This window comes from Aulonocara stuartgranti (assembly GCF_965226115.1).
Source record: "Aulonocara stuartgranti genome assembly, chromosome: 5".
Taxonomy (NCBI): Eukaryota; Metazoa; Chordata; class Actinopteri; order Cichliformes; family Cichlidae; genus Aulonocara; species Aulonocara stuartgranti.
In genome coordinates this window covers 4,864,292-4,879,177 of record NC_138943.1, presented here as the reverse complement: position 1 = coordinate 4,879,177, position 14,886 = coordinate 4,864,292, and the positions used below count along the sequence as shown (strand labels likewise).

Below are 14,886 nucleotides of genomic sequence, written 5' to 3'. Positions count from 1 at the left end.
GCTTTATCTGTATTCACTATGTCGTTGGTCCCTTAAACCAGGGATAGTTCATTTTTGGCCAGCAGAACAATGCCGTGAACACAACGGACAAGCCAGTGTGGTGAACTTCTGTTAACTGCATTCCATGCAAATACAAAATGAAATTATCATTCATCAGATTAGCTATACCAGTCTGTTCAGTCCATTAAATCTATTTTTGTTACAGCCAGCCCCTCATGGGAACTGCCTATATAGCCAACAGCAATCACCAGCTACTTGCCATCTATTTGTCTGTTGCTTGGGATTGAGCAGGTAGGACATATTGGTAAAAACCAACACTATGACAGGTATACATTATGGACACAAATGTTCTCCATAGTCTAGAGTCATCAGTACAAGCAAACCCTCTAAGTAAAGCACTAATTTTGCATTGTCATTTGGTACATCGCTGTAAAACTGTTTAGACTACGGCCCCTTTAACATATTTTCACACATTTTCCACAAACAGTAAATTTAGTCAAGAAAGATCTACACCAACCTAGACCCAAAACTTCCACAGCAGATGTGAGGCATCTCTGGTGAAAATCAAACCTTTTCAGTGGAATTACAGATGAAGGTGCAACAGATGGCTACTTTACAAACCACTCATTCAATGAGATCATCCTTTTGTTACATTACATTAAAAGTGGGAGAAAAAAACAACAGATGAGTGGGATGTCGGGAGGGAAAAAAACAAAAATTAAAAACACAGTCAGTGGGAGAGAGATTTGTGGTAGGATTGTATTCCAGGAATCAAAGGCATCAAATGAGATGAATTTCAAAACATGTCATCTTTCTGGTTGCTGCTGATAAATGCGACTTATCTGAAGGAAATAACAGAACTAAACTGAAAATAGAAAACATGCAACTATCAGCCCGGCACTAAATTCTTCAAATATAACCCCTCAGGAATTTTCTTTGGAAAGGCAGAGGCTGTGGATTATGTACCTGGTAAGAAATTACTATCATGGGTAAACAAGACTACACAGTATAGATCGGTGTGTGTTTGTGCACGTCTGTAACAAATATCCTCAAGCACATAATATTAATAGTGAAAACAAACAGAGGTGTGGCTGAATAAAAACGTACTTTATGACAGGGTTGCGTGAATATTTGTTGGTAAGACAGGAGCCGAGAACTTCCTGAGCTGCTCGGCTGCAGAAATTCTGCAATGAGAACACACAGGCGGACACACACAGATCAATGGCACGAGTAGACAGAAGGGACAAGGACAGCAAATTAAAGTCTGTTAAGTGATAGTGAGAAATCCCCCTCCGGCAAGAGGCAATCATTACAGTATTGAACCTCTGGACTTCCATAGACTAACACTCTGCACTTTCCAATGATTATCCCCTTGCAGCTGGAGGATACAAGATAATGCAATAAATGTTTCTACACATGCTGAATTACATCAGGATCGTTGAGACGCACTGAGAAACAAATTTTAGTCATTATTGTTAGAGGAAAAAAAGCATACTGTTTCCTTTGTATCTTTTCAGTTTGCTCAAGATGAAATTTATTGGCTGGACTCATTGACTGATGATGTTAGTAGATGCATTCCTTTGCCTTTTTTTAAATCTGCAATTACTGCAATACAGTAGAGCTTGACCAAAATCTTAAAATCTGAGTGATGCAGCCCCGACTGTGTAACATGTCTCTCTTGTATATCGTCACACTGGTCAGTAACAGCATCTGACATAAAATGAACACAGACAAATAAAGTCTGAATGCTGCCTCTCTGAGTGGGGTGGTGGTCGTGGTGTGTTGTTATGCAAATGCTTCACCTGTGAGCCAAGAGGAGATCAAGGCAGATAACAGCTCCAGTAACAGCTTTCTACTGCATCCGTCTGTCATGCCAACTACTGTGCATATATTAGAAAGGAAACGCATTTGCTTCTTAGTGTCAGTGTGTGTGTGTGTGTGTGTGTGTGCAAAACTGTACGTCTTCTCATCGGAGGAATGTATGTCTGAGCTGTACTGTGATGTGACTTGCAGAGTGAGCTGGGGAGGAGGCAGAATGAAGACATCAGCTTTATCTCACACTAGAGTGGTCAGGCTTTGTGTTGAGAGGGGGCTGACATACTCCACTGAACAACTACTGTGGCGAAGAAGGAACAGGAGGAGAGAGAAGGAACAGCAGAAAATAAAACCTTGTCTGCTCTTCTGAATAGTAAAATTTTTCATTTCACACCATCCAGCCTTGGAATGAAAACAAAGAGCTGCCCAAATCTTTCTGATAACTGAGCTAGTCTCGCTCACAACAAGCAGAGTTTCTTGTAAGTGTTTTTACTATTAAAGAAGTTGAGTTTGAATGACTTCCAGCCTACTGTGTACAGTTCCTCAGTGAGTGAATAATGAATTAACAGGAAGCTTGATATGAATTTATTCCTGTCAGAGATCATGACATCAGTTTATGAGCTGTATGTGTGAGACAAAAGTTCAGTTTTAGAAGCCTCAAAGGCCAATGGAAATATTTAAAACAGGACATTTGGAGGTATACAACATTAATGCAGACAGCAAGAGGATTCAAGAATAAATAACTTGGCAGAGTGTGAATTTCAAATGCTATACCCACGATCATGTGTTGGATTTGGTGTGCACATCTATCACAAGACCTCAAAGGCTTTTCCCTCACTTTTCCAGCCAGCAGTAACATGTAGAATAACTAGAATAAATATCCCAAAGTCGGCGCATTCATTCATTAATGAGAGGGGATTAGTTATTCTCAGACAGTTGCACTGCTAACATGTCAGGGAGAGGCTATCAGCTCTCTGAGACACCGAATAACTGCTTACATTGACCATCTTTGCTTAAAAAAAGAAAGACAATTGAATCAATACAAAAAAGTGGAACGAGTGTCTGACTGACTAAACCCTTTTAAAAATACGTTTTTTTTAAACAAGTGAGTCTGTCGCCTTACAACTCCGTGACAACAGTTTTAAAGGACTGTGAAAAATTCAAGCGCCTATTCTCAACTGAGTGTTTTAAGGTAATCATTAGTTATATATTTCAAATAACCATCCGCTTCAATCAAAATGACGAGAGGAAACAAAACCATTTATAGATTAACATAAAAGGTGTGCGCTGACGTATTCTGACTTTCAATGTAGGTTTCTATATAGATTTACTAGCAAGTTGCACCAGTTCAAACTGGGTTTTAGTATAAACAAAAATTCTTTCATATTTACAAAGAGATTACAGTGTGTAAGAGATGGGAACTCAGAGATTTTTGCAACTGACCCTGCTGCATTTACATTTCTGAGAGTTCCTTTCTCAGAGAACAAACTGATTTACTAATGTTTGCCAAATGCAATTTACTGCCAGTTGCGCTGATGTTGAATGATATTTTTTCACACTTGATATTTAAACAAACTCATGTCTATGATTGGAAAACTAACTGCAACCACAAGCGAAATTTGGAGATTGCGCTCACATGCTATTTTGCGCCACTTAATCTGGCTCCTAGTACCTCAGATGCAATGAGCTCCAAACCACGGCACTGCCTGTCCTTCTCCTTCTGCAGCAGATTCCACATCTCGGGGTCATCCTGAGCCAGGCTCTCCTGACCCGTCCAAGGACGATCTTCATCCGCTGCACGGGTGGCAGCGTGAGACTGGTGGGCACGTGCACTGAGACAAACAGGGACTCGCTGGCACAGCGGCTGTGGGTGGAAGACGAGTTGGGAATATGAGGAAAGAAAATACAGAAAGGAAAAGGTTTGATTTAGAGTTTGTCAGCTTTACACAGATATCGCAGTTACAGTAGAAATGTTTTCTAAAACTGTGTCATTGCACCAAACTGGGTCATGAGTTGCCAGAGTGTGAGATTGTGTCCATCATCCTGCAGCTAACAGATGGTTGTATTGGATTTCCAGGTACAACTATTGTATATTTCCCACCTAATCATGTCGTTCTCTTTGTAGCCTGCTGAAAGCTTATCATCTCAAAGTTGAGAAATCAAATTAGTTTGACTTGGTAGCCACAGATCATGGTGCAGTTAAAGTCCCTGTCATCTCCTAAAGTTGCTGAATTTTCATGGACATTTGTCAGTTTTTGGTCACCATGCTGCTGCTAGCTGTCCTATTACAAAGAACATCAATTCTCTAGTCTTTATTTGATCATTTCATATATTTAAAGTGTGATTCTAATTTGTCCTGTACAAAAAGGAGACATTTGCCTCCTTTCAACTACTGCGCTTCCCTTACACTCTAATGCAGCCTGGTATAATTAGAAGCTGGCGTGTTTTCGTGATATCAATAATCAGCATGGTTGTTCAATTATGCCTCTATCAGCACTTCTATAAACTGGGACCGACTTTTACAGCCTCAGTGTACCAGAAGGAGGCATATAGAGAACAGATTCAGCACTTCCTGCTTATCTAATCTGGACTGGGGCTGGCGAGTTCTTCCTCTGCTGCAATGCTTGATCGTGTGAGAGTGCAGACTCCATACAATTTTCACTGGCTCTTTTCTAAAGTGAATCCTGATCCCACTTTTCTTTGTTAGTATGACACACCACCGACACGGTGCTTGGACCATCAGAAAACCTCTGAATACACACAAAAAAAGGTTTGTGTTCTATTTAAGTGGATTCCCATTATAACTCTCAATCAAAAAAGAAGCACTGTGTGGGAGAGCTGTAAGGTTAAATAAAATGTTGACAGGTTGATTGCACTCAAAACAAATTGGCTCATTCTCTTCATTTAATCAGCAATATGATGATGATGACTCTGTGCTGAGATCAATCGCCCCACTACAAACCTATAGTTATCATCTGTACAGGTGTGCTGGGGCGTGAGGGACAGCCTCCTTTTAATAGCGCCATTAAAAAGCAATTAACACAATACTTAGGACTCTTTAAGGACACCCATATGAAAAACATGTAATTATGCTTATTCCATGCAGTGTGAATTAAGTTTGGCTTTTTACTCATTTGAAATGGCTTTATAATATTTACCAGTGTTGTTTTTCACAGGCTTTAAGATATATGTATATTCTCATTCTAAATAATCTCTACAACATAAAGAGGTCTAGCTATAGTATAATTCAATACACTCTTTAAAAAATAAAATAAAATACCCTAAAGATAGTTTATCACCTTCATTGTGGTTGTCTACTTCTTCCTCTGCTCCCCAGTGTGGCAAAAGAGACAACGGTGACACGCCAGGGGAGCCAACTGGCACACTAATGACTGATTTCTAATAGTCTCTACCCTGGCCTTCTGTCACCAGTAGCATTTATGATGGTGGAGATTTCCCTCCCCAGGATCCTGGAAAAGACAGGGCCTGGGAGACAGGTCGAGCTGCCTCTGAGGACACATTTCTCGCCAAAAAAAAATCACACGGGTCATTAAACCTTGACGGGAACTGTCCTTTGCTGTCTCTTTTTCGACTGTGGCACACCAACGCCAGGAAACGCAGTGGCAGAAAAAACCCAAACTGAGTGGCTACAGGGTTACTGAAGACTGAAAAACAGACAAGGCTGCCTCTCCTTTCTCCTCTTCACCTTCATCCTTTCCCCGCACTATCCTGTCACCCTACGCCGCTAAGCACTCTCAACCAAGTAACATTTGTGTGGCATTTTTGTTAGTTCCTCTTGTCATCGATGTGAATTTCACAGTGTCCAAATGGGAAAGCTCTGAGCTTAAACAGCCAAAAGACAGGTTACTCCCTGTTGTGTTTCTTTCTGTTTCCCTGCTTCATTTCTCAGCCTTGATCATTATGGGAGATTAATTAATAAACACAAAACAAACTGATCCAAGAGAAGCGAGAGCCAAGATACAAGCACCAAATATGTCACAGCGGGACTATTTTTAGGCGACAGATTACGCTGTCGTTTGAAGGTGAACTTGATGAAAACTCTGCTGTGAGAAAAGGGGCGGGATAGGCCGCGTCAACCTGGGTGCTGAGCACAAAATAATGACAGAGTCACAGATGCACTACATCTGCGTGACAATGATAAGGTAATTGTTGGCATTCTGCCTTCCCTGTCAAACATCTGTGCTCAAAGTACAATTGCGAAACAGAAGAAAAGGGAAGGAAGAAAATCATTTCATTAATCCTACTTCTGTATTGTTTTTGCCCGTTTCCTGAAGCAGCTCCTGAGGAGAGTCAATTTTACAGATGACTGCTGTCCATCAGCAGCTATACCAAACAACAATCAACCCAGAAAAACACACACTAACACACACACACACACATGGGATTAGAGTGGTGAAAGTAGGTTGCAACGATTCGATTATAAAAAAAAAAATCCTCAACGCAAATTTTTTGCCCTGGGTTTTCCAACAAAAAACTGATAACACAACAGTAGCAGTGAAGATGACGCTGTTGTAGTTTAATGTAGAGTTTGTCCACACACACACACACACACACGTCGAAGAACAAAGAGGCGGAGCCGTACTGAGAAGCAGAACCCGATACTGTAATCACCATTAAAAGCATTTCTGTTAAAAACCCGGGGAGGAGTCCTGCATCGAACAACCTGTTTTACAGGATCCAGTATGTTGAAAAAAAGTTTTTGTAGCTGCTCCTATCCACCGCAGCAAAAAACTGCAAGACATTATTGACAATGTTGGTCACTAATAACCAGAGAAGTCTGGGACCAACAGACTTAAAAACTCCTTTGTCCCACACGCCATTAAACTCTTTAACTCCTCGCTGGAGGGGAGGCAGAGGGGAAACAGGAGGACAAAGGGGGCGGGGACAACTAAGCAGTAGTTTTTGCACAAACCAAACACTAAATAAGAACTGATCACTGTGCGCACGATCTGATATCCTTGTGTTGGTGTTGGAATAACTATCTATCTATCTATCCATCCCATTTTTCTATTGCAGTGATATACTCAGCGAACAGGGGTGAGTTTAAAGGAGGGCATGGGATGTACTAGATCATATTTATTTCAAAGCTTTAGTAACATTACTTTGCTTTTATATTGATTAAATTATATTAATATTTGAAAATATAAAAATAAAACCTTTTTTCAACCCGCAGGCCAGTAAAAATATACATAAGCTAGCAGAAGTCACTGACCCAGTGCTGTTTGACGCTGAATAATTATAAACATGAATTATTAAAATCTACACCATCAGAATGTCTGCTTTCCGCAGCAGGAAACGTTGCATCGAAGCATAGTGCAAACCTCAGACAATGCTGATTTCTTCACTTCATTCCAGCTACAGCTTGTTCCTCTAAAGGCTTAACACCACACCTTCTCCTTTATTCATTACAACATTTAATAACTCAGACACACCAGACTGCCTAAAACTAAATCTGAGCCCTGGCTGAACGACATGACCCAAGCTGTCAGGCGCGACTGCCGTCGAGCTGAGCGCAAGTGGAAAAAGGACAAACTACAAGTGTCATTCCAGATGCTGAAGGACTGTTGGCGTCAATATCAAAGAACTGTAAAAGATGCCAAAAGAAAACACTTATCTGACATTATTTTGTCAAACTGTCACAACCCGCGTGTTTTATTTAAAACTATTAACTCTGTTCTTAATGCACCATATACTGACTGTATCAAGCCCTCATCAGAAGCCTGTGAAAATTTTTTACACTTTTTTATTGAGAAGGTCTCCTCCACAAGGGCTCAAATCTCTCCTTGTGCTCATGACCTCTCAGTCTCTGTTTCCTGCTCTGCTGTCTTTGACAGGTTTGAGCCTGTGACTCTGTCCTTTTTAAAGGAGACTGTTGGTCATCTTAAGCCTACAGGGTCTCCAAATGATGCTGTCCCTCCTCGACTTTTAAAAGAGGTGTTACCTACAGTTGGTCCTTTGGTTCTCGAACTGGTAAACCATAGTCTTATGTCAGGTGTTGTCCCTAAAGATTTTAAACATGCAGTAGTCAAACCCCTGATTAAAAAACCTTGCAAATTAGCTGGCCTATCTCCAAACTACCTTTTCTTTCCAAAATTCTTGAAAAGGTAGTTTACAGCCAAATAATGACCTTCCTGGAAAAGCAAAATGTGTTAGAGGTTTTCCAATCTGGTTTTAAACCCTTTCATAGCACTGAATCAGCCCTTTTAAAAGTTTTTAATGACATATTTTTAGCGACTGATGCTGGGGACTGTGTTGTTCTTGTGCTTTTAGATTTGACAGCTGTGTTTGATACCGTGGATTATGCCATTTTATTCTCTCATTTGGAGCACTGGGTGGGCATTAGGGGCACAGCACTGGAGTGGTTCAGGTCCTACTTGGCGGGGCGAACTTTTTGTGTCAGCCTCGGTGACTATGTGTCGTCCTCCGCTCCCCTCTTGTGTGGTGTCCCACAGGGCTCAGTTCTAGGCCCCCTCCTCTTCTCTTTATATCTGCTTCCTCTTGGTTCTGTACTGAGAAAGCACGGCATTGCTTTCCACTTTTATGCTGATGACTGTCAGATCTATGTCCCTCTAAAGAAAAAAGACAGATACCTTACACAGCCATTACTTCAGTGTCTCGATGACATTAAGGCTTGGATGTCTAAAATTCAATGATAAAAAGGTGATGGTTTTTGGTAGCCCCACTGAGACCCCCAATGTGTATGTAGATTCCCTGGCCCAGTATGTTAAGCCAACTGTCACAAACCTGGGGGTCAAAGTGGACTGTGATCTGAAGTTTAACAATCAAATTAAGGCAGTGGTAAAATCTAGCTTCTTTCAGCTGGCAAAAATAAAGCCAATTCTTTCACGGCAGCACTTTGAGACAGTGATCCACGCCTTTGTTAGCACTCGGCTGGATTACTGTAATGCACTTTATATTGGGGTCAGTGCATCATATATTAGTAATCTACAGAGGGTGCAAAATGCCGCAGCTCGTCTTTTAACTGGCACTCGAAAGTTTGAGCACATTTCCCCTGTTTTAGCTTCACTTCACTGGCTGCCCATTTCTTTTAGGATTCATTTTTAAATTCTTTTATTTACTTTTAAAGCTCTCAATGGCCTAGCTCCATCTTATCTCCATGAGCTGCTACAGCCTTATACACCCACCCGCTCTCTCAGGTCAGCTGATCAGCTGCTCCTGAAGATACCCAGGACTGGGCGTAAACTTAGAGGAGATCGTGCTTTTGCTGGAGCAGCTCCAAAACTGTGGAACGAGCTTCCTTTAGAGATTAGACAGGCCACTTCTTTATCTGTTTTTAAGTCACTCTTGAAAACCCACCTCTTTACCCTGGCCTTTGACACCACGTGAGATGTTGGTTTTTGTTTTTATTTTAGTTGCTTTTAGGTGATTCGATGCTGTTTTATCTTGTTTTGGTTTTAACATAGGGCTGTTTTAATTGTATGTTTTCTGTTTTATTTATTTATTTTGCTGTTTTCCGTTATTCTATTGTTTTAACTTATTTTCTATACAGCACTTTGTTCCTGTGCTGGGTATTTTAAAGTGCTTTATAAATAAAATTGGATTGGATTGGACACACGCACAAGTCCCCCCCCCCCCCCCCCCAAAAAAAAGAAAATAAATAAAAAAAATCTATGTACATATCTAGGAAATAAAGCACTGCCAGAACTCTTTGTTTTGCCTTTGACTAATGTAAGGAAGTCTTCCAAAAAGACAGGATAAGGTTATTTTATTTGACCTCTTAGTTCAGGTTGTATGTAAGCCTCATTTTAGGACATTACTGTACTTATGATAATTTAGTCATTTATGCATTTAGGAAATATTTTATTTAAAATATATAACTTCAGTGACAGTGTTTAGCTTTTTTAGGCCACATGCTGTATGCAGTTGAATTATCAAAATAAAATGGAAACCAATGAGCAGTTCATTCCCAAAAGAGCTGTCTTTTTTTTCCTTTTCTTAATATTTACTATAGCTCATCAACAAAACAGAAGTGTTTCTTATTCGATCATGTAATTAACTCAGAGAATAATCGATCCTCGATCACTAAACTAATCGATAGCTGCAGTCCTGGGTGAGCCCACAGAAGAACACAACAGATATTTAAGGTTGCAGAGAAGAAGTGTCAACAGCGCAGCAGCATCCGTCAGTTTGACACAGCGTTGCCTCTTCCTCTGTCACTGACTAATAGCAGGGCTGCCCATTACAAATTGCCCTGTGATACACTCTGGATGACACTAGACTGGAAATCTAGACTAAAATCTGGACGGGGTGAGGAGGCGTAAAGGGACAGAGGCACAGTCAAGACGACTACACTCCATTCGGATCAAAGGATTGTCAGGGTGACAATCAGAGACTTAAGCGATACTGGCAACAAAGGCAATCTTCAGGAGGCGTAGGCAGTGGAACGGCACATTTATACTGTAATCTTTGCACTGCACTTCTTAAAGATGGTTTCCTAGTGCTTCAGACACATGCTGTGGATGCTAACACTTTTGGGTTCAAGGCTGGCTCAAAGCCTTTCGTCCATGAAACCCCGCTCATAAACTCTATCAGGTCTACAGTGTGAAATATGTTTTTGTTCAAGTCATCCTAGCTTTTAAATCTTTTAAATCATTTTTTGGACAGCTAAAAGCTACTTTGGACCTTATCAGTGCAGCTAATCCTGTCCAACAACATAATCCGATTAATGTAAATCTGTCAAAATGAAAAGCTATGCACTAGTTGTGATTCTACCGAAATTACAAGGAGAGAATGTCAACTTTAAAATGTTTTCTTCAGTTAATTCAAAATAAATACAAATAAATTAAAAAAAGGTTGTATTGCAATTGTAGTAGACCTGACTAAACATATATGTTTAGTGAATGGGAGTCAGTGCGCCCAGGGCAGCTGTGGCTACAATGTAGCTGCCATCACCAGTGTGTGAATGTGTGTGTGAATGGGTGAAAGACTGAATGTAGTGTAAAGCGCTTTGGGGTCCTTAGGGACTAAGTAAAGCGCTATACAAATACAGGCCATTTACCATTTACAATCAACACAACATGCTGAAGTTCAAACTGAGCACCAGAACGAGGCAGAAAGGTGATTTAAATGACTTTGAGCTTGGCTTGGTTGTTGGTGCCAGATGGGCTCGTCTGAGTGTTTCAGAAACTGCTGATCCAATGGGATTTTCCCACACAAATGTCTCTAGAGTTTACAAAGAATGTTTTTTCTTAAAGTTTCTTTTGGTAAATTGATGTCAGTTTCTTGGTTACATCACTGATAGGATGACCTTCCTACTGGTCAAGTTGTTAAAGGCCTTCGGCCATATCAGTAAATCTGTAGGAGGCCACATCTCTTACTGACAACTAAAGATTTTCAAGTGTTCAGCAAAGCAAACCCAAAAAGTTTAGATGTTTGAGCTACGTTTAGTTCAACATGACCTCTAGCTCTCACAAAAACCATTGGTTATAAAAAAAAGTTTGATGTACACGATTCACTCTACAGTCTGTGCGAACAGAAAGCACTCTCCAATGTTTTCACAAACAATCTTATTATTGTCTCTACACCTCACGTCTCACTTTGCAAAAAACTGAACTGATGAAAATCAAATCTGAAAATAATGTTAATTATAAAATTCAAATTCCATATCTGTCACTCACAGGTTGCTCTTTCAAAGATGTGATCATTTAAATTTGGGAAAATGTTGTGTTTTTTTTAAAAAGCTCAATCTGGAGTGTGCCTGTCCTTATTATACCCAGAAACAAGGTTTGATGCCAATGTGCAAATCCGGGTAACATCCTCTTTTATGTCTGGGGGAGACGTGATAGGAAGTAATAGGAGTGGTCCTGGTGCCTAGGAGGCAGGAGAGAAGAAATCAGAATAATCGACTAATCCAAAAGTAACTAAATATTAGGATTTAAGCACAATCTAATGGAAGATGTTTGCCTGCAAAATTACTGCATGTATTTAAGAGCCATTTGAAATTGTTAAACACATTCTTCAATAATCCAACTGTACTTCAGATCATGAGTTTTCTAAATGTAACTAACATTTACAGCGAACAGCAGCTGTAGCTTTGTTTCCTTGTAAATTAATTGGTGACGAATGTTGTTAAGCAATCCACAGGCAAGTTCTCACATGTCATGTAACTCCTATCACACAATGAGGCACTCTTTGGTATTTTTTGGCATCCTAATATTTCAGAATCAGGGCTTTACTTGACTTCATACTCTGTGTAAATAATCATTCTGTACATACGATAACTTTTTAATCCTACAACTGTTTATAACTTGCATAGTTCCCATTTCTGTATAACTGTATATCTCAGATTTCTGTATAGTTTTTTTTAATTTCATATTTATATCCTGTTCATAGCCTGTACATAGCTTGTACTCACTACAGCCTGTACATACTTATAGTTATAGAATATTCACAACATACTTCATACCGTGTACATTATAACATACCATAATAGACCCATTTTCTGTAATATACTCACATATCTATATTATTGCTAATATATATTGTAATATATCTATATCACTAAAGCACTTCTGGATGGATGCAAACTGCATTTCGTTGCCCTGTACCTGTGCATGTGCAATGACAATAAAGTTGAATTCTATTCTATTCTATAAACCCTTTGTCAGCAGGAATGGCAATCAATAAACATCTAAAATATTTACAGTTATTTATTATCAGACTAAATAATCTAAGACTGTACTTACATTAACTGCATTTGCATTAAACTGTACCTGACTCCAACCTAACCATGCCACTTCTTCTCCACTTTTTCCAGCACTTTTTCCCATGCAAACAAAACTTTACAAAGCTAGGTCATTAGAGCTTAACTTATATGAGAGATCGTTTTTCATGCGTAGATATAATTGTTAGGTCCCAACAGTTCCGACTTGCCACACAAACTTTAAATACACTGTTTTGGTTGGGTTTTTTTGTTTTTTCATTTTTAAAGCATGCTGATATGAATCTAATACTCCAGAATAAATAAAAACAAAGCCAAATCTGGTTTGCAACAAAGTTTGACTTCCTAATGAGTTGTTGTCCTTCTTTTTTAATTTTTAAAACCTCACTTGTTTTATATACTTACTTTATAAGAGTATGTTTTAATCCAAAGGTAGACAGTACACAGTTCAGTATGATTTCATCCAGTCTTTTTTTTTTTTTTTTTTACAAAGTGATCATCTGTCGAGCTAGCACAAAAACATACAAATACAAGTATAACACGCAGCATGATAACACATCCCGGTTCCAAGTATTTGGACTGAATATCATGTTATCTTTAATGAAGGTTCTTGTGCAACCATTATTAATTTACACGTAAAAAATAATAATAATGAATTCACTTTTTATGCTTGTAAGCTGTGGCAGTCGCTGTGGCATCATCACGTGGACCCAGCTGCATTCACCAAACTTAACCTCTGGCAACCTCAAGTTTCCATGAATGCAGTGCATAAAGGGCAGACAGAAAACAGCCAGCGGTTTATTGCTGAGCATTTCTATTTATTAAATATAAACACTACAGTTTACTTAAGCAGCAGTAAGAAACATTACCTCAGGGGCAAAATAGCACAGAAATATATTACAGTTACCCGTGTGAGTCGTCTCAGAGCGAATAGCCGCATATTTCCAGGTAGACCTGACGAGGAAGCAGCACAGCAGCGCCCACACCCCTGACAGAAACGAAGGGCTGGTTGAAAAAAAAACAAAAAGTGTAGTCACTTTCGTCCTACCGAAGGGTTCGATGGGAAATGTAGGCACACTGCAGTGAAGAAAACACAAAAACTAGCTGTGTGCCTACAGTGCTCATATACAGAAGTGCCCAGAGTGCGTGGTCGCACTACAGTCCAGCTCCTAAAGCATGAAGTAATTATTTAATAATCAGATAAGATAAGATAAGATAAGATAAGATAAGATAAGATAAGATAAGATAAGATAAGATAAGATGCCTTAATTAATGTCAAATTACAACAGAAATAAACATTGAACACAACCTATGAATTAGGGCTGCACAATTAATCGTTAGAAAATTGCAATCTCAATCCATACTCATTTCGAAATGACAACGATTAAAAAAATAAGAAAAAAAAAGATGACGTATGTACCGGATTTTCTTCCGGGACATGTGACCAGCATGAAAACAAGCGCCCACTCTTCAAACAACAAATGACTCAACAAATGACAAGGGCGGAGGCTTATACCACGTGATACAGAAGTCAGCTGGCAGGGAAAAAACAACGGAGAGCACGTGAGAGATAACGAAGCTGTAAAGGCCAAGAAAGTGACAGGAGAAAATCCGTCCCGGTCAACCACCCAAACATCAATAACGGGAACCTTATACAGTATGTCTGTGAAGGTTCTCAGTCTTCATCCGAGAAGCTTCTCGGATGAGAGGTGAAACGTCTTCAAGCAACTTAAAGAAGTCCAGACGCTTTTCTTTGCAAGCTCCTTTGACAACCTTATACAGCGCTTCCCCATACCTGTCGAACTCCCGCAGGCGCAAAGAAATTACGGAGGTTATCACTTATCACCTGACCGAAGATAACACTGTTCAAAACGAGGGATTTAGGAAAATGATCAACACCCTAGACCAGTGGTTCCCAAACTTTTTGCTGGGCCCCCTTTGTTTTACAAGGAAAATGTTCGCGCCCCCCCCCCCTCCCGCGCGTGCACGCGCACAAACACATCCTCCAACCACACCCTTATTTTGCTCCATTTCGGTTTATTTCACACCTCAAACATTCAGTAAACAATTAAGCAAATACAAGTAATCTGCAATAAATTACAGGTAGTAATAAAATAAACTTATAATTCTTTTATGCTACATCCACACCTACATGAGTATTTTTGACAACTCAGCTGTTTCGTCCACGTAAACGGCGTTTCGAATCACCGAAAGCGGAGATTTTTTAAAACTCCTTTTTTGCGTTTACCTGTGGATGAGGAATACAGAGTTCGTTGCAACGTCAAAGGTTTGTGCCTTTTTCCACATCATGCTGTGCGCCACGTTATTGTTTACATGAGATGAATTGCAGAATGGCAGATAGAGACAGA

General features: G+C 39.7%; 1 protein-coding gene across 1 annotated transcript in view; it reads right to left on the bottom strand.

The window, feature by feature from the left end:
* Positions 1-13,522, bottom strand: part of shmt2 (serine hydroxymethyltransferase 2 (mitochondrial)) — a 29,070-nt gene extending 15,548 nt beyond the window's left edge. The window contains exons 1-3 of the mRNA XM_082534242.1: positions 13,425-13,522; positions 3,488-3,679; positions 1,108-1,184 (exon numbers count right to left, since the gene is read on the bottom strand). Of these exons, the coding sequence (XP_082390368.1) occupies positions 1,108-1,184; positions 3,488-3,679; positions 13,425-13,457 (302 nt within the window). The 5' untranslated portion in view covers positions 13,458-13,522. The remainder of the gene's footprint in view (positions 1-1,107; positions 1,185-3,487; positions 3,680-13,424) is intronic.
* Positions 13,523-14,886: the final 1,364 nt, after the last annotated feature.